Source organism: Aythya ferina (genome assembly GCF_964211825.1).
Source record: "Aythya ferina genome assembly, chromosome: 2".
Taxonomy (NCBI): Eukaryota; Metazoa; Chordata; class Aves; order Anseriformes; family Anatidae; genus Aythya; species Aythya ferina.
In genome coordinates, this window is record NC_140297.1 from 65,890,099 (window position 1) to 65,910,504 (window position 20,406).

The 20,406-nt window shown below is 44.3% G+C and overlaps 1 protein-coding gene and 1 long non-coding RNA gene across 2 annotated transcripts; one reads left to right on the forward strand and one right to left on the reverse strand.

Annotated features, from left to right (window-relative positions):
• Nucleotides 1-1,389: 1,389 nt before the first annotated feature.
• Nucleotides 1,390-6,011, reverse strand: EDN1 (endothelin 1). Its single transcript, XM_084507830.1, has 5 exons — nucleotides 5,769-6,011; nucleotides 5,524-5,665; nucleotides 4,395-4,553; nucleotides 4,021-4,128; nucleotides 1,390-2,682 (listed from the first exon to the last, which is right to left on the reverse strand). Exons 1-5 carry the CDS (start codon nucleotides 5,830-5,832, stop codon nucleotides 2,544-2,546), a joined length of 612 nt encoding a protein of 203 aa, XP_084363956.1. The 5' UTR covers nucleotides 5,833-6,011; the 3' UTR covers nucleotides 1,390-2,543.
• Nucleotides 5,969-7,249, forward strand: LOC311430895. Its single transcript, XR_014689103.1, has 2 exons — nucleotides 5,969-6,057; nucleotides 6,493-7,249. It is a non-coding gene; the product is annotated as an uncharacterized lncRNA (long non-coding RNA).
• The last annotated feature ends 13,157 nt before the right edge of the window (nucleotides 7,250-20,406 follow it).

Consider the following 20,406-nt stretch of genomic DNA (forward strand, 5'->3'; position numbering starts at 1 on the left):
CTGAATTAGAGAAATCTATCACTTACCTGAAAATAGACAGTGTCCATGAAAGGTTTACTTTGTAAGAGAAAAATTGAGAATAGTTCTAGTTAAAATAATGAGAGCCCCGATTTTGCAGCTTTGCCTTCACAATCAGCACAATGTTTCCATTGGCTTCAGGTAGAACATATTTTTGTGCAGTTTATTATGAATCATAATGTACTTTTACACTGCTCCATATTCCATGCCATAAATCCCAGCACATACCATGCCTCTTTTTTTTTTTTTTCTTTTCTTTTTTTTTTCTTTTTTTTTAATCGGGGGTTTCTGGCCCTGTTACTGAGGCTCTTTCTGCCATGCAGCTCAGGTTAAGAAGGATCAAACCTTTGGGACAGATCCTGTTACTTGTGTGTGAGCCAGCCTTCAGATAGAATACTTCATGCTCCCTTTTGCTTATTCTTTGAGACAAACAGACTATTAAATTCTGGTTTTCGGTCCAGTTTATTAATGCAAACCAGGGCAAGACACAGTTAATACAGAGCTGGGCTGCCAACACTGCCACCTCTCAATTCAATTGTTGCCCAAAATGCAGCAGAGTGTATTGGAGGAAACGGTATAATAGCTGCATTTAGCCTTCTGGTGTTTCAGTATGAAGCACTCTACAAGCAAGTGAACATCAACAAGAAATACAGAACTATTTCAGCAATTTTTAACTGCCACTATAATCAGCTTTTGTGTCTCACACCTTTTATCTGCTTGTAAATGTTTAAAAACAAAACAACCCCCCCTCACACATGCACAAAACCCTCATTTTCATCCAGCAAGTATGAACTAACTCTTTTGTTTTGTTTTCCCATATAGCCTAAAACATTTGGAGATATGCAATGTTTTACTACTGCTTTGGCTCTTTCCTGGGTTGGGGCCAGGTCGCATTGAGGTCTCCATCTTTAAGAGACGAGACTTCTGGGATAGCATGGTAATAACTAGCATAACCATGCTGAACCCAATATAGCCCACAAAGTGTGCTCATCTTTCTCCTCTAGTTCATCAATATCCAACCCTTATTGGCCATATTTTAATTATACGATATATCCAACACTGGAATTTATAATATTGGATGAAAAATAACATTAGCCATGTGACAGAGTGTTTCTCTAGTCTAATCTCATTTGGCCAATTCTAATTTTGTCAATAAATTTCAATGTGGAAGCATTAAGCTAGAACAAGTAATGCCTGTTGTTTCACATCTGGCACAGCCCTGGTCTAAACTGTCGGTGCTGGAATCTTGCTAATTTGTCAGAAAAGCAATCATGGGCATACACCTCATTTAGGTCAGCTTTGTATGTGGGGCAGTCTGCCTCCATCACCATGGGCCTAGGAAAAAAGCAGAGCACATGATAAACAAGCCAATACAGTAATTAAAAATATTTATTTCTGAAAATATTTACCTTGATAGGCATAAAGCACTTCCCAATTTCATACAGAAATACATAAAACATGCATAGACCAATATGGCCTACTTCAATGTGTATTCAACATGGTAAATATAATGAAAAACTTGTGTGAATATAAATACATACCACCTAAAAATTAAGCACATAAAATTCAATCAAACCTGTCAGCAAATTCATCAATGTGAACAAATTCACTGATATAAAAATTCACCCAATATTAGCCTTTTACATAATTTAAGACAACCCTTTGTCTCTACACATTTATACCAAACAAAGCGCTGAATGAACCCAACAACAGTATCTGTTACAGCTCTGCTCCAGTGCTGTTTTGGTGGCGTGTAAGACGTAACAACCTCTATTATTAGAACTTGTTATCAAGATATCATTGTTATGGGAAATCTAGTAGTGTTCTCTAATGCTTATTTTCTGTTGAACAGTCCTTTGGTATCCAAAACCAAAGAACTCTACCTATGCAAACAAGCACAGCATCTAACCCACATTCAGTTAACTCCAGTTGTACAAGTAAACTAGACTTCTGAAAAAAAAAGGCAAAGGGTTGCTACTGATTACTAAAGGCAATAAAAAGGTGTAAAAATGCTCTAGCAGGAGTGCAACAAACAGCATGGGAGGTAGACATGTATATATGCAGTAAGTCCTGGTTAAAGTAACACTGTGGCTTTCATTTTTGCATTTTAGTCAAGAAATAGAGTTTTTGCTTTGAAGTTTGTCCGCTCAGATCTTACTTTCTGTCCTTTTTAAGCACATCTGCGAGGTCTTCCTTGCAAAATGCATTTGATGTAGACCCTGAAAGCTGCTCAATTGATGAGTAACATTCCAGAAGTAATATTCAACTATTTCTTCATAGAGATAGCTTTTAACATGTTACATGTGGATTTCCTTTCTCCCCCTCTACCCATCTGTCTGAATTCCAGAAGGATGAAATCCTTTGCTTTTATACCTCCATATATGGGATTTCCTCAGTGTTTTGCTCTGCTGCACAAACACTTGGACAGAGGCCCTTTGCCGTAGCGGCATGTTAAAAGTCAAAGGAGAGTTTTGATGATGCTTTGGCAGCAAATGTGATGGAGAAAGATTGGGGTGATCTTCCCACTAGGATGTTTTCAGGCTTTCCCAGATGCTTTGCCTTTTGTTTGCCCTGTTATGTTTAAACTTCCACCCTTTCTGGTGCTCAGCCTTCAGCTTTGCAATACTGAAGGAAGCTTTGATACTGTTACCAATGGCCTCCAGCCTGCAAAAAATAAGAAATATACCCTTATTATTACATGAATAATGAAGATGCATGTCCAGTGTGCAGACACTCAGCGGTTTGATTAACTAAACCCTAGCCTCAATTTCTACCATAGGATCCTCAGAAACCAGTGACTGCTATACAACCGCCAGAATTACGCTAACCTAAGCCACTCAAAATATGTGAATTAGAATTTCAATCCAAACATTAAAATATGTTGAAATATTTATTCAACTTTATATGCCCTTGACTTTCTTAAATAGCATATATCCAACCAAGAGGTCTTCAACATTACTCTTTTTGACTGTTTCTTTTCTTTCAGGTAAAATAGATCTGGACCCATAATGGGGCCCATACCAGAATTAAGAAGTAAGTCTCATCTTCAGAAATGATTTAACAACTCCAGGGCCAAAGTCTCACTCAAAATCACCAGGCTACCTGATCCCGCACACCCTGTTTTGCTTTTGAAAGCAGCACTTGAGAGCCTACGTTTGCATGGGTGAACTTTTGTATGCTGCACTTTCACATGGGCATATATATGAAGACTGAACACCAGAGGTGATGTAACTGTACTGATGCTCAGCTCCAAAGCTGATTTCTGGCATCTTGTGGGGTTCATGGGTGCAGCAAGTCCAAGGTATGCTTCTTTGAACTGCACTGGAAAGGGATACTGCTCTCTATTGCCACTCAACTTTTTCTGCATGGATTTCAAAGTGCAGTCCTGGAATTTACTCTCAGTTTCAGAAGTCAAATTGGGCTTGAATATTCATTTAATATTTATTTTCCGTTTTCTCAGCCTCTCTACAGTCATTTCTATTGCTAGCATCCTGTATTCATCATACACAGTTTTAATCAGACAACATAAGGGATAAGCAGCCACACCAGTCAGAAGAAACCATATATTCAAATCTGGATTTTCCCCCAGTGAGATGAAGCAAATAATCTAATAAAAAGTATTCAGACTCAACTTAGTTTTAGAATAGTTGGGACGTACTATTTTTAAGTAATTGTGATAATGCCTGTACACACTCATGTATCAGGTTCTGCTATTTCTGCCAGAATACAATTTTATACTCTTCTGAAAACTGGGGTATCTTTAAACCTACAACCAAATCTGCTCCCCACAAGCAAATGGATGAGGCTAGGCAGAGCTCAGTACCCTTGTCTTCACAAGCTAAGGTTCCACAGCATGAACAAAAGCCCTGAAAATATCCTCACTGATTCCCTCAGAACTCTCAAGTTGAAATCAACAGCCATGCCTGTGTTGACCCAAAGGGAGGTGAATGGTGCTCTCTATTGCTATTCTAGGGAACTACAGCTGGATGAGAGGAAACTCACCTCTTAATCTTCCTGCTGTCAACAAACTGTTGGTTCATGCATTTGGGTCCAATGCAATTGCCACCTTTGCTGCGATGATGCAAGGTCATCTCCACTGTGGACTGAGCCCTATTAGAAGTAAAAAGATGCAGCTGTTAAAAAAAACAAGTCTGCAGTCCGCAAGGCGAGGCATCTCATCAACCACTTCTCAAGGCATGTAATAAGCCATCTATCTGGGCCAAACCCTAGTATGTATCATAGCAGCATGAGCACCCAGGTAGGAGGCAAGGCTTTGGGAAGATTATTCACTCAGCAAGTGCCAAAATGAGTAAGTCTACCACAATCCAGCCTTTTCACATGTGCTGCCTTTTAAAGAGTAGCAACAATAAACGCACCAGAGATCTTTTCCTGTCTGGCAGAAGTTCAGACATTTCTTGTCTTTCTGGTTGGCACATTGGCATCTGCTGCTGGCTTCAGTGAGCATCTCAGGCACCATGTCCTTCAGAGATCTTCTGGATCGAGAAGGGCCTCCAAGACCATAAGGAACAGTCTTCCTATGATCAAACAGACAACATGAAAGTTATTCAAATAATTTTGTGGCTTCAGAACAGCAGGGTATTTTGGGCAATCTTATTGATGGGATTGATTGCGTGAGTAAAGGTTGTGGGTTTGGCAATGCCTTGCTGGTCATAATTTCCATGTAAATGTTTCTGATGAACCTGCAACATAGTGATTAACATGGCTACTGGCAAGGCTAATGACCTTTTAATTGTGATTTCATAAAGCTGCTACACCGCTCTGTGCAATAGAAACCAATAGAGCCTCATCTCTTTGAACTTTGGTAACTGCCAATACTGAGAGAAGCAATAAAAGTGAGGCACATATCCTCAGAGGAATTCCAGCAGTAGAACAGATTGCCAAAGTCAGTGTTTGCAGTGTTAGGTGAGGCTCTAGCTTGCTACCTTTTGGAAAGGAGTCTGCAGAAACAGACTCTGCACCTATTACTATTAACAGGCAAGATGCATTAGTCTGCAGCAGAGTGTAGCGAGAGCTGGTGAGAAGACACCCTGTGTCAAAGGAAACCTTTCAGCTTCGTAACATCTCAGAAAAATGGCCATGTAAAATCAGAGTGATACAAACATGCTTTTGGCATTCTGTTTCTGATTCATGGTGAAAAGCAACCTGCAGCCCTTGCAGGGCAGCACCCAAAGGAAACACTTGCCTAGATTTTGGGAGCGCAGGTGCGTTAGGGCTATGAGGCGCTCTCCCCTCGCTCTAGGTGCTCAAATACGTTCTCCAAGTGAACAGCCTTGCTACTAAATGCGGCAGAAAAACAGGGTGTAGGGGGGAAGCAGTAGGAGACCCCATGCACAGAAACACAGAAACACTCCTTTCTCCCCCTTCTTTCCGCGGGGGATCTTGAGGTTCCTCAGCAACCCCCACCCCCACCCCCCCCGAATACCCCCATCCACTTTATCTTCCCCCCCCACCCCACCTTCAGCAGACCGCCGGCGGCCCACTCACTCGGGGGTGTTGATCCAGATGATGTCCAGGTGGCAGAAGTAGACGCACTCCTCGTCCAGCAGCGATGAGCAGGAGCAGCGCCGGGCGCGGCGGTGCAGGGCGGCGGGGGGCGGTGGAGCGGAGCCCACCTCGGCTCCGGGGGCTAAGGAAGGAGAGGCAGAGGCTCAGCGCGGCTCGGTTCAGCCCGGTGTAGTGCCCAGCCCCCCGACCCTCTCCCTCCCGCTGCGTCCCGAGGCTGCACCTACCTGCCGACAGCAGCCCCGGGCATAGCACGAAGAGCAGCGGGAGGACGACGTGCGAGTAATCCATAGCGGGAGCAAAACTCAAGCTAAACCTTTTTTTTTTTTTTCCTTTTATAAGAAACAAAGTTAAAGAAGAGGGAAGGAGACGGAAGGAGAAGGCTGTGGCCGCCGCAGGACGGAGGGCGCTGGCTCCCGCTGGCGGCGGGGGCAGGCGGCAGCTTGGGGCGGCCCGGCGCGTCTGGCTGGCGCGGCAGCCCCCGGCGCCCTTTTATAGCGAACCCCCATGGAGCGGGTAAACAGCCCCGGCTCTATTTTATCCCGAGACAATGTTGTGCCGCTATTAGTCACCGCGCGCCAACGTGCGGCCCGAGATAAGGCCAGCCCGGAGAGGAAATCGCCTGCAAACTTCAGAGCGGGAGCCCGGGGGGGGAGGGGGGGGAGAGGGGGGCGGCGGGGCGGGGCGGGGGGGGCGGGGGGCGCCGCGCCGGGCTGGGCTGGGCTGGGCTGGGCTGGGCTGGACTGGGCTGGGCTGGGCCGGGCAGGGCAGTACTGGGCGGTATTGGGCCATACTGGGCTGTACTGGTCGGCCGCGGCACGGCGGTGTCGCGGCGGATCTCGGGGCTTGGCCCGACCCCGGCCCCTTCAGGCTCCATTGGGGTGTGCGGGGTCGGATTGGCGGCAGCCGTGACACAGACTGTTGGCTAACTTCGCGTTTCTGTCGTGACAGGCAAAGCGAAGCCCGTGTAGGGGACTGGGCACATTACACGAAGGATGCGGGGCAAGGAAGAGGCGAGCCCCATGCCAGGCCTGTGCCCCTGGCTCCCGCCATGAGCAGGACATGGCCAAGACAAGTTTTTTCCAGTGCATCTGGACCTGATGCCTTGTCCTGAGGCACTGTTGCTGTCGGTGTGGCAGCTGAATGCTTGAGAAATGGTCGCAGCAATGTCATCGTAAATACACACATGCACCACACGCTGAGCTCTGTCTGGGCTGCCAGAGCCAGCCCCGCGTTATAAACTTGTATGAACTCAAAGCCTGTGCTCCGACATGGAGCCATAGTACTGCAAAGCGTGCCAATTTCACCTATGATAAACAGATAAGGCCCTCTTGGTATTTGTGGCATTTCCTTGCACTGTGCTGTAATAATAGAAGTGACCTTGGGTCTCACAAAGACCAAGGCTGTTAGCTGCGAGTTGCATTGTGATACCTGAGGTGAATGGCTATTATTATCAAGTATCATATTATCCTGTTCTGCTGTAGCATATGGGACAGACTGTCAGCAGCCATGCTGAGTCAGAATAAAGGTCCATTTAGCTGGTATACAGTAGCTGTTAGCAGTTGGGATGAGAAAGCGTACAAGGAAAGAATGCAAATGGAGACTAACCCTTTCCTTGGTATAACCTCCTTGCAGGATGAAATTCAGGGGCTTTCCGAGCAATAGCTGGCATTTAGGCAATTATGTTGAATAAACGCCAGTGACCCTATCCTGAGATGTTCTTAGATATTTGTAAATGTTTCTCTAAAAACTGCCTTCTGTTTTGTTTTGGTTTTGTTCTTATTTATTTGGTTTGTGGTTGGGGCTGGTTTTTTGTTTTGTTTTGTTTTGTTTACACCTTTACAGAATGGGAGTCTATTTTTCAGAGCAAGGATTGTATGTTTTCTTGTGAATGTAGGGTAGTACTTACCAGAATATCAATGCATCTATACCCTTACATGTGAATTAGAATCATAGAATCATTCAGATTGGAAAAGAGCTCTAAGGTCATCTAGTCCAACCTAGCACTGCCATTAAACCATGTCACTAAGCTCTACATGTTTTTTGAAGACCTCCAGTGGTGACTCTACAACCACTTCCCTGGGCAGCCTGTTCCAATACTTCGCAACCCTTTTAGTGAAGATTTTTTTCCTAATAATAATTATTATTACAGTATTATTACAGTTATGATAAGAATGATAAGATTACAGTAATAATAAGAATCTACCAGCAGAGGTCACCTAGACACAAATAAAAACTAATCATAACCCACTGAAATAATAAACTCTATTGATATCCAAAAGCTCAGATAGTAATCAGGTGGAAGTTTTTTGGTTGCTTTATGCTTAAAAAAAAGAAAAATAAATGCATTTGTGTGGGTTGAAAGATAGCTATCATTTCTGTGTAAAATACAGAAGGTCTATCACTTAAGAACATGCCAGCACTTAAAATATTTTTTTTTCCTGAGGTTTCTTTCTCTAATATGTTCACATAAAGCCAAAATTATTCATACCAATGCAAGGTATTTTCATCTTTGTCATAATGTCTTGTTAGAAAGTATTTTGCTAAGTGGCAAAAATGGCATGTTTCCGTTGACTAACAAAGAAACATGGTAATCATAGGGACCTCAGAAGGCGCTGTTCTTTTTTATTTATTTATTTATTTATTTTTAGAAAACAAAAACAACTTCAGATTATTATTTTTTTTTAATATATATATTCTTTTTTAAGATTCACAAATATTATTGTTGTCAGAGATCCGTGTCCTCTGATTCAGCAATTTCTGATAGCTTTGCTTTCAGGTCTTGAGCTGAACGGGAATCAAACAATCCTGTTGCTTGTCAGAGTAATGCAAAAACAAATTTGTGTTCAATTGCCAGTGACCCAGATGGGTCATTTCAGGCAATGGAGATTACCATGCCAGGAGATGGGTTTCCCCTGGAAGAGGTAACCCCTGACCCTTCCTTGGACACAGGTACCAGGCAGAAGTACTCTTTGGGAGTTTTGCCAAAGAAGGAAGATTTGCTAACTTTATAGCTGTTTACAGTAGGAGTCTGTATAGGTCATAGAGGGTTCTTGCAAAATAAGCAGAGCAGGCCTAAACTTTGGCTAGCAGTCAGTTTGCAGAATGGAAATACAAAGTCATGGACAATAATACAAAGTCATGTACTCAAGTTGTTCTTGTGCATGCCAACCCAGCTTGTCCCAAAGGTCTCAAAGCTTGCACTATAATTGCACTGCACATTTGGGCAAGGGTAGAAGCAGGAGTTGAAGCTGACTTTTTCCCTTTCTAGCTCAGGTACCTTGGCCAGCCACAGCTGCAACAATCTGTTATGGGGTAAAAACTTAGCTGGCCAGCCAGGATCTGGTTTAACGTTCCAGCTGGAAAAGGCCATGGCACTGACTGAATTTACTAAAGGACATTTTGTATAGTGTCAGACAAGTGAAATGCCTGCTTATCAGCAAAACAATAAAAGGAGATTGTAAAACTGTGCCTTTCTGTCCAGGGAACAAGGAGAGCAATGTGCTGTTTTCTGCAGATTTGAAACACAATTCTCAATTAAGTGAAAGTTGCATAACTTGTCCCTTCGCTGACTGCCTCTCTTGCACCTTTCTCTCCCCTTATGGGCCATCCAGTCCTCTTCCGCCCCTTCTTACACAAGAGGAGGGGGAAGGGGACTCTTCCCTTTCCTTGCATAACATGCAACTAAGAGCTAACTAATTGGGACTTCTTGGAAATGACCTTATTCTCCTTTGTGACTACCCAGCCTACAAAGTAATTCCTTTCACAGATACTTCTGCTATTGGGGTTCTTGGGTAGAAGCATAATTTCTGGTGAACCAACTTTCCTCATTTCTCCCCATCTGCAACTAGTGAGGTTTCTCAAAGGACATGGATGCACACCTCACATCACACTTGTAGACCTGGTAAAGCACTGAGGAGAGGTAGAGAGTTAGCCACTAACCCAGAAACCACAGTCCCACCTGTTTGAAATATGTACCAGAATCCTCTCCCCTCCCTAATCCCACCAATGGTCATTTTCCTTCCAAAACTCATTCTGCATACTAAATCGTATTTAAACTGGGAAGGAGGGTGGTAGCTATATGATGGTTGGTACAAAAGGCCTGTCCACAGGTGAGAAAATAAAGCTCTTCCTGACCGTACATGTCCTGGCTCTAGGTGTCAGTGACTAGAAACCATTTCAACTATGTGCTGTTAGAGCCCTGACTTCTAAGGAAGAGGAAAATGCTTCTGTGGCAGGTTTTTCTCTGTTCTCCACTCCTTTTGGTTACCACTGACTCTATCTCTGTGGTAAAGGTGGGTGAAGGATTGGTGAGGAAAGGAAAGCAAGCAGCTAAAACTCAGTTGTAGCAGAAATCCAATTAGCATAGCACTCAAATAGAGGAGAAAATCAACTTTACTGAGCAAAGGTCACAGTTTCTCCCAGAGCTTAAACTGTTGTTACCAGAAACGCAAAAAACATGGTCTGCAAGGATTCGGGTTTCAGAGGGACTGTTGTGAAACCTTCCTCCTGCCTGTACTTTCCACAACAAAGACCTGGAAGTGTCAGGGAAATGTTTTGCTGGAAGCCAAGCCAATTTTTTAGAAGAGGGGAAACATCAGGTGGGAAAAAAATGTTTTAAATAATCTTGGAATAAAGGATCCGTGGAACTTTTAGGTGAGAGTTAACAGGGACTTTGCCCCTACTTTCACAACCTGCCTCTGGATGTTGTGAGATAAAATATCCACTTCTCACTGAAGCAAGTCAAAATTAGAAAGGCCAAAGCTCATCTGGAGCTCAATCTGGCTACTGCCATTAAAGATAACAAAAAACGTTTTTATAAATACATCAACACAAAAAGGAGGACTAAGGAGAATCTCCATCCTTTACTGGATGCGGGGGGAAACTTAGTTACAAGAGATGAGGAAAAGGTGGAGGTGCTTAATGCCTTCTTTGCCTCAGTCTTTAGCGGCAATACCGGTTGTTCTCTGGATACCCAGTACCCTGAGCTGGTGGAAGGGGATAGGGAGCAGGATGTGGCCCTCACTATCCACGAAGAAATGGTTGGTGACCTGCTATGGCACTTGGATGTGCACAAGTCGTTGGGGCCGGATGGGATCCACCCAAGGGTACTGAAAGAACTGGCAGAGGAGCTGGCCAAGCTGCTTACCATCATTTATCAACAGTCCTGGCTATCAGGGGAGGTCCCAGTTGACTGGCAGCTAGCAAATGTGACGCCCATCTACCAGAAGGGCCAGAGGACTGACCCGGGAAACTACAGGCCTGTCAGTTTGACCTCAGTACCAGGGAAGCTCATGGAGCAGATTCTCTTGAGAGTCATCACGCGGCACTTGCAGGGCAAGCAGGTGATCAGGCCTAGTCAGCATGGGTTTATGAAAGGCAGGTCCTGCTTAAAAAACCTGATCTCCTTCCATGACAAAGTGACGTGCTGGGTGGATGAGGGAAAGGCTGTGGATGTGGTCTACCTTGACTTCAGCAAGGCTTTTGACACCGTTTCCCACAGCATTCTCCTCAAGAAACTGGCTGCTCTTGGCTTGGACTGGCGCACGCTTCGTTGGGTTAGAAACTGGCTGGATAGCCGGGCCCAAAGAGTCATGGTAAATGGAGTCAAGTCCAGTTGGAGGCCGGTCACTAGTGGCGTTCCCCAGGGCTCGGTGCTGGGGCCGGTCCTCTTTAATATCTTCATCGATGATCTGGACAAGGGCATTGAGTGCACCCTCAGTAAGTTTGCAGATGACACCAAGCTAGGTGCATGTGTCGATCTGCTTGAGGGTAGGAAAGCTCTGCAGGAGGATCTGGATAGGCTGCACTGATGGGCTGAGGTCAACTGCATGAAGTTTAACAAGGCCAAGTGCCAGGTCCTCCACCTGGGGTGCAATAACCCTAAGCAGAGCTACAGGCTGGGAGAGGAATGGTTGGAGAGCTGCCAGGCAGAGAAGGACCTGGGAGTGATGGTGGATAGTCAGCTGAATATGAGCCAGCAGTGTGCTCAGGTGGCCAAGAAGGCCAACGGCATCCTGGCTTGCATAAGAAACAGTGTGGCCAGCAGGGCTAGGGAGGTGATCGTCCCCCTGTACTCAGCTCTGGTGAGGCCACACCTCGAGTACTGTGTTCAGTTTTGGGCCCCTCGCTACTAGAAGGACATGGAGGTGCTTGAGCGGGTCCAGAGAAGGACGACGAAGTTGGTGAGGGGCCTGGAGAACAAGTCCTATGAGGAGCGGCTGAGGGAGCTGGGCTTGTTCAGCCTGGAGAAAAGGAGGCTCAGGGGCGACCTTATTGCTCTCTACAGGTACCTTAAAGGAGGCTGTAGAGAGGTGGGGGTTGGTCTGTTCTCCCATGTGCCTGGTGACAGGACGAGGGGGAATGGGCTAAAGTTGAGCCAGGGGAGTTTTAGGTTGGGTCTTAGGAAGAACTTCTTTACCGAAAGGGTTGTTAGACGTTGGAACAGGCTGCCCAGGGAAGTGGTGGAGTCACCATCCCTGGAGGTCTTTAAAAGACGTTTAGATGTAGAGCTTAGGGATATGGTTTAGTGGGGACCGTTAGTGTTAGGTCAGAGGTTGGACTCGATGATGTTGAGGTCTCTTCCAACCTAGAAATTCTGTGATTCTGTGATTCTGTGAAGTCACAGGGATATTGAAGGTGTTTGGCTGTGCCCTGTTTCAACAAGCTGTAGGAGCTCCTCTTGTTTCAATCCTTTATTCCCCATTTGCTCTCAGGCAGGAGCAGCAAGTAGAATGGCAGGAACAAGGTTAAGCTCTGTGGGCATAACACAGGGCTGGCAACCAAAGCCTTCTCAGCCAGGCCTCAGATTACATGCAGAGCCCCCTGAAGGACTTGCGGCCCACGCCCTTTTTCACTATAAACTGGATCTACTGTGGTGCTTGACTTCCTCCTCCCCCCTACATTTAACTTTTGCTCTTGCAGACACATCCATCACTGGCCATGTCAGACAAAATGGTGAGCTGGATGGCCTGATCCAGGAGGATAGTTATGTGTTCTCATAGCTATGCTTGGATTCTGTATCTGTTGTTTGTTTTTTAAAAAAGCATTTCTGCATGGTCTGCAGGTCCATTCCAAGTCAAAATACAAACAGCATGAAATCTTGTCTTCTAGAATTGTGAAAAGATGCTAGAAGGTTACATGTTTCCATAATCAGCCTCTTAAGAATGGGGCATATAAGCAAGAGTTTAACTGTAATAAGGATTATCACCAGTAAATACAAGAAGTTTGTTCCAAGAATGCAGCAGAAGGACTTTAGTGAAGAAAAGGAAAATATATAACGGAAATTGTCACTTGTGCAAAACCAGATTTGGTTCCATATACAACTTCTATGAATGCAACAACATATGACAGAGTATTTATTTGCAAATAAAGGATAGTTGGAAATGTGCTTTATCAGGTTTGTTTACTTCTCTCTTGGCAAGTCTGTCTTGTGAGGAAGTTGAAACCAAAGCATCAAATTGGAAAATCTTTCTAAGCAAATAACTAACAGCAGCGCACAGCTATCTGATGGATAATCCTCAGAGTTTCACCATCTTTAACAAATGCAAGTTTCCCATATTCTCAGCAAAGAATTGATGATGTCATCCCCACTCTCAGAGTCTGGAGTTGAAACAAGGAGACCAGTACTCATCCTATCTAACAATTGGTACTCTGCTGCAGTTTCTGAATTAGATGGACATCTTAGCTCACCTAGTGTCTGAGTTGCCCTCTAGAAAACCACTGGCTTTCCTTTGATTGTGGAAAGGGGCCTCAGATGCTGGCAGCCCTAAATTTAGGCCTGGAGGGGTGGAGAAATGAACCGAGTTCCACAAAACTGTATCCTGCCCCCTCCAGTACACAGAGGTTTGCTTGTCAAAACACCGGTTTTCACTGTTTTGATTAGTCTTGAATTTGGGGTTGCTTTGCTCAGAAAGCATTTATGAGATCTTTGTTTCATGCAGCTCACTTGAAGGTAATTCTTTGAATTCGTTAATTTAATTGGCTTTTTGTATTTCTTTTCACATGCCTGTTTGCTGTTTTTTCCCCACATATTATGTAGCTTTGCTCCACCTTCATATGGGATTGTCTCCAAAGGTTCAATTTAGTAGATTTTTGAGATCTAGCTGGCTCTACCCTTTCCTTTGTGCATAAAAGCTTTGCTGAAATTAAGGTAATCAGCAAATGCATTGTTCCAAAAATGATGTTGAACTTTCGTTGCAGTGTAGCCCTTTTGCTACAGCATGTAGCCCTTCTGTGGCTGCTTTGACACCTGTTTTAAGTCTGGGGTTACATGAGCAGCCTTGCCAATCATTCTGCTTGCTTTATGAGGCAAATAAGCATATATTAGGAAACAGTTTAGAGTTTAGATCCAGCCTCAGCCAAAGGTATAGCTTTGCTTTTCTTTGCTTATATATTCCAGGTTGCAAGAATGAGTCAGTTCTCATGTTTGCATACAGCCAGAAACATTGGCATGGCCACCAGCACACAACAAAGTCCCTGGGAAATGTGAAAGGTAAGAAAACACTGGCAGGGAAGCAGCAATATACAACTCTCATTTCCTGTAACAATATTTGCCCCATATGACATACAGCATACAAGGATGAGGCCAGCTTTTCTGAGTGCTTTTGGTCAGCATGCTTGAGGCGTATCTCTGTTAGGAGCTTTTCACCAGCAGAACCTGAATTGATAGCACTGGGAATGCCTCTGCAGGCTTCATGACTGCAGCCAGACCTTTCCGCTGTTGCAGAATATGCTCCAAGCAGATTTATTTGCCTTGGCAAAAGGCAGCATGCAAATTCCTGTTTCCTATAGGTGTCCAGCTATTGCCTTAAGAATTGCTCCCTAGTGTCATCTTCCCAACATTTATCACCCCTTTACAGTTTTTACTGACATCTTCTTATTTAAAGACAAACATATTCCACCCTTCCTAGCAGAATTATGCTGTAAAACTAATACTGTTTTTGATTTCAATAGACACAGACAGGAACAGCTGTATCCTACACAGGTTTAGGATGAGTCTTGCAAAAATGAGAAATGTATAAATCAGAGTTCTAGCCAGCAGTTGACACAGCAGAGCAGCTTTGTTCAAATTTTTGCAAATATATTTCTTTTCTACCCCTTCCCCCCCCCCCCCCCTCCCCCATGAAAATGCTGTTTCTGAAAAGGCTGGGGTTTTTTTGTTTGTTTTGTTTTTTCCTCTTTCAAATGAAGCAGAAGCAGTTTAATTTTAGTTTAGGAGGAAAAATAAGGAAGGCCCAATTCTAACTGGAGCAAAAGTTAGAATTTTATTTTCAATATGTATCTACTGTGACTTGACCATATAGTTGTGTTTCTACCTTGTAAAATGCCTTAAAAAATCACATTATTCCCTAGAACAATGAAACTCAATCTCGAGAATGTTCAAGCCAGGTGTTAAGGAACAGCAGAGGCATGATTCAAAGACCTTATTTTTCAAGATTTTCTCTTGGCATCAAATTTTTAAAAATTACTCCAGCCACCAGCGAGCAGAACTGTAACTTTTCTCTGAGGATGACCTGGCACTAAATTTGAAGATGTACTGTTTTGCATAACAACAACAAAAAAGAAATAAAACTCCTTGCTTCCTTTTCTGATACTTACTCTTTGAACTAGGCTAAATGACACAGCTTAAAGCATTGCAGATTTGTTTCCAGCTTGCTTGTTTTTCTGGCAAAATAAAGTCAAAAGCAGCAAGGCAAAATGACCCCAGTCAAAAACCCACTTATCTTCACAGGAAACTTGTTCAGGATTAGGCAAAACAGAAACCTCTACTTCCTTTTTCTAGGGAAATTACACTATGTGTTAATTAGTAGATGTGTTTCGTTTTCTTCTTCTGCCCTCATTACAAGAAAAGGACAAAGCAGGGCACCCAAGGACCCTTCTGATGTAGTCGCTATTCACAATTTTTCCTTCTGTCACTTCTCTCTCCATAAACATCACTCATATCTTTCATGAAAGTAACATCCTGTTTTCCCTGCAGCTTGTACAGGGTTGCATAAGATATCCCTTGAAAGGAGAAGGTGGGATTTTCAACACCAGCAGTAGAGAGGTTTTTACTGGAAGCAAGCTTCAGCCACAAGCAAGTTTGCTCTCCCTGTGCCACCGTACACACGAGTGCCGTATGGAAAAGAAACTGGTAGAAATGCAGTCGGAACAAATCAGCTGACATCCAGGACCTTGCACTTGTCACTGTGCAAATGGTAAATTCCCGGAAACGAGCAAACAAGGTAGCACTGCCCATTTACAAAACCCGCAGCTGCAACGAAGGGCGCAATGCGGAGCCTCCCCTAAAGAGGGCAGTGGTACCAGCGGAGCCGGCCGGGCTCCTGGGCAGGATTTATGGTGACCTGTAGCACATTTCCTCGTAGCAAAGCAGGCTGCAGCTAAAATAAATAAATAAATAAAAATGGGCACTGATAAGTTACACGCAGCCTGAACTTCTGTCCTCTAAGAGTCCTGAATCAAACGTGTAGGCCCACTGCATGGGAAATGCATCTAAGCAATGAATAAACTGCAGGGCGCTTCATCCTTTTTGCAGTGTAACACCAGTATTTGGCTTAGTCCCAGAGCAACGTGAACCGGGAAAGAGGCGGGAAAGAAATGTGTTTTGGAGGCCATACAGGAGAGACAATTTCTGCAGAAAATCCATGCAGCTCCCAAAATTGCAAGGTCTCCACTGCTGGGCTCATTTGAACTCCTAACCTGTGTTCAGCAGTGCACGACCAATTCCACTGACTTGAAGAACATCCTTAAGCACATGCTCAAGTGGTTTTCAAAACAAGCTTCTTCCAAGTATGTGACTGAACAAGGAGACTTAATGTAGGAAAATGCCAAATCTCGGTGCAAATAGAACCAGGGCTAGTCTCCAGTTGTGATAATTACAGTTATGGAGATCTGCTTTATACTAGTAACAGTTTTCAGAGACTCAATAAACTTCATGATGTTGGCACAAAACAAACAAATGCACCCTGCTTTCAAAAGCTTAGCTATATTTTTTTAAATTGCCACTTAGAGAGGCTAGTAATAGGTTTATAGTGGAAAGAGATGTTGCAAAAAGGAAAAGGATAACCTGTAAAGAAGAAAATTAGAAAGATGTAGAAAGCTAAGGCAGTTGGATTTATTTTCTGAAGGAACTTGGTCCCCAGGTTCTGGGAAGCAGATCTGAACACAAGGACAGGAACCCATGTGGTTCAGAGCAGGGAATAGATACCTCAGCTCAGTGTCCAAGTGCCAAAGGAAATGACTTGCATGAAGAGAAGAGAGAAATACCTGCTGGCCTCAAGAGTGCTCTGATCCTAGTCCTTTCTGGCCTGGAGAGACTGCCCCAGCTACTTAAGATTAAAAGGCTGTGATATATGCTGGGTGATGAAAACCAGCAATTGCAAAAACTGCTTTTGTTTAATTCATAAACATTGAGGCGGGGACTTTCACAAAAAAATGCCTAAACCAAGTTACTAGTAAATCAAGAGCATCTTGCCTGGATTATATCTCAATTAAAGTCTCCTACAGGACAGTTTTTGGTGTTGGCTGAGTTTTCCCTCCTGGTCTATCTGACCACAGCTTAGTCTCTCAGAGTGTTTCCAGGTTTGCACTTATGGTTTGAACTAATCAACTTGTTTTGATAAAATAAGGAGCAGGAAAGTGAGAACTCCGATGCTTTTAGTTTCTAATGAGCACCACACTACAATGTTTTTCTCACAGAAAAGAGCTGGAGCCTTCCTGCGCTTCCCTCTTCCAGCCTTACTACAGACCGCATGCCTCTAGGTGGTGCCTTGCTCTCAGGTTTAGTACCACGGGCCGGGGAGAAGCAGCCTCAGGAGGCTGGTTTTTGAACAGCAAGGTGGCGCCTGCAGCCCCATCACCACTCTACCTGTCCCAGGCTGGCAGAGCAGTTCTTCACCAGGTTCTTCACCAGGGGTCTGCCTGAACATAACACCTGCTTTAGGTAAAGGAAGTGCAGCAAGAATTAGAGAGATACCACACAGCATCAGACACTAGAGCCTGCAGTTCAGGATTCATCTAGAGCCCCCTGAGACCTCTTCCTTTAAAGCCAGCTGTGGGTCAGGCCCCTAATCACAAAGACAGACATCAGCTGCTTTGATTTGGGGTTGCTGAAGAGCCCTGTGAACTAGAGAGCTGGAGTCTGTAAGATTATAGCCTTCAGGCTGGAGAAGAGAAAATTGAAACGGGCAGCCTCATGGGTGGGAGTGGATGCCTTTTTCTTTCCTGCTCTGCAGCTTATTTTGGTTATCTGGGGAGGTGCAGGAACAACTTCTGGAAACAGCTGTTGAGCACAGGAAACCTGCAGATGGTGTAGAACTGTTCCCTATCCTTGACTATGAGGCAGGACAATGTAATGGATTGGAAATGGAAGGGTACACTGAGTTTGCTGGGTGTGGAGAAAGCTGCTTAGGCTATTTCTCTTTACATCTTTGAGGTGAAGGATAACAACCAGGGAGAATCACAGCCATGGGATGGTCACAGCACAACCCTTCATCATTTCTTTCCATTTGCCACCATGCGACTAGAAAGCAGAACATATCCCCTATTTTGAAGCAAACTATTAGATACTCATAGTCATGCAAAGTCAAAATCAGCCCTGACACAGCTGGGATTCCCCACCTACCACTCATGGTATGTTCATATACATCCTCCTCATGCTGGAATAACACAGCTCCCTGACTCCTGCTTGGGAAGACAGGTACTGTTGTGGATGATGTGCTGTTGTCTTCCCCGCTATCCCCTCCTCCTGAGAGAAATGACAGTGCCCTGTATTTGGTCAGGGGAAGGAAGAATTTGCCCTTGGGCTTCCTCCTTGCCCCTACCTGTTTCTGTGTATTTACATGCAAAGGGGGGGGGGGGGGGGGAAGCAGACCTGGGACTAAGGGGGAGGCTGTGTCACAGCCAGAAGGACATCAGCATGGGGTCATCACACCAATTCATCCCTGAAGCAGGACAAGCAGTGGGCGAACATCTTCCCTGACACACACTGCTTTCATAGCATGCTAAAGAATTAGCCCTTGGATTTGTTTTTCAGCTGATCCCATGCTAACAGCTTGAGGTGGTTTGGGGCTGACTTCTCCACGTTGAGGCCTTTGACCTTTTAATCCTTCTGAAATAACCAATTCCTTCTCCTCCCCTTGACTCCCAGTATCACCAAATTGCCTTTTGTTGTTTTTTCTCCAGCAGCTTTTCTGGTGGGACTGGTAACTTGCTGGCTGCCCTGGCTCCTTCCTCCCACTGGGCTGTACCTAGCACTACACATAGCTTCACTCAGAGCAGACAAGAAACAAGTTTCTGCTTGATGCAGGTTCTAGGCTTGAGATTTGGAAGATTTTCAGGACTAAACCCAAACTTGCTCTTTTATGATAAATAACAAGGAGCATCTCTGGCTTCTTTGCCCTTGTTTTAACTACTTCATCCCTCACCACAGCCTGCAGACCCAAAGCATTATGCAATTCTAAAAGGAGAAGAAAATAAACCTAAAAAAAAAAAAATAAAAACACAGCTGTTAACTGAAGTCAGATATAGTGGGGGTGTGGATGGGATGAGAAGGAAAAGGACAGAACTGGAGAGGGCCCTGGGGAGGAGATGGCTGTGGAGATGGTCACACAACTAAGATAAAATACCTGAAGGACACGGTGTGGGGGAGATGCAGAACCTCCTAAAGAACCCATCACAAGAATGGCCACTAAATGCTGTGTGAGCATGCCTATAACAGGCCCTGTTTCAGCTCTTGCCATTTTGAGGCTCTGAAGGAAGCAACCCACCTAATTGCATGTCCATAGGGAGATTCAGTCAGCTTAAGCCAGTGTTCCCTCCCAAAGACGGGTAATACAGCCTGTCTCCAGCCAGATCCCACTGTCTGACGGGCTTCCTCTTTCATCAGTGCCTGAAACAAGGGGGCTCTTTAAAACCATTTTACACTGCTGCAGGCGAGGAACAATTAGTCCATATATATCCTTCTGGACTTAGGTCTTTACACAGACTGATCGATACGCTTTCTCCTGCAGTTCATCTTCAAACCCATGTCTGGAGGAAAAGCAAGGACTACTCTGAAAATTGTGCAACATCTTGCTTAAATTATTACAAGGCTTATGCTTACCTGAGGTTCTTGGGCATTAACACCACCTTTAAAGTTAAGGATATACTTAAGTTTTTGTCTCAGGCAAGATGGCTTAAACACAATTAAATTGCAGAAGTCCTTTCTGTCCCTCTCTCACAATTGCTGTATGAAAAAACAAGTGAGGAGCGGTGTTATCTCCGTAGCTCATCCCACACCCCTCTACAAGGACATCTCTGCCAGACTTGAACAGGCATAGATATTTCCCTGCACAGCCCAGAAAGTTTGTGCAGTTTCTTTTTATAAATAAATCGCTGCCAGGGTCATCGTTTCTGAACAGATTAAGCTCTCACACAGTCGCTTTCTATGTGAGCAGAGGCAATAGCCAGTTCTCACACTCCATGGCAAACCTGTGAAGAAAGAAGGTACAGATCCATGGCAATTATACTGCAGATCTGCTGTAAGACTAAGGTTCGGGCTTAATGAAAGTGTGATACATAGGGAAAGGATTTGCATCCAGATGTACAGTGTGAGGGAAACAGCATCTCCACATTTGTCATGCTGCCCAGTGATTTGTCTAATAGCAAAATAAGACTAAATAAAAGATGGGAAAGTATGCACCAGGAGGTCCTAAGGTAAGATGTTTTCTTCTGCTTCCAGGCAGGAGGTGAAATAGCCTGAATGAATAATTCTTGAAGATGTCTATGTATGAAAAATTGTAATACAGTCTCTGGTAACACAGTTAAATTAAATAAGGTAAATCCTGCCATCCTGAGCAATTTGTATTAAAACCAAACCAAACC

Coding starts and splice junctions, on each gene's coding strand:
- EDN1 (XM_084507830.1), bottom strand. CDS start 5,832: ATGGATTACTCGCACGTCGTCCTCCCGCTGCTCTTCGTGCTATGCCCG. Junction 4,554..5,523: donor ATCTGGATCAACACCCCCGA/GTGAGTGGGCCG, acceptor GTTTGATCATAG/GAAGACTGTTCCTTATGGTC. Junction 4,129..4,394: donor CAGACAGGAAAAGATCTCTG/GTGCGTTTATTG, acceptor TACTTCTAATAG/GGCTCAGTCCACAGTGGAGA.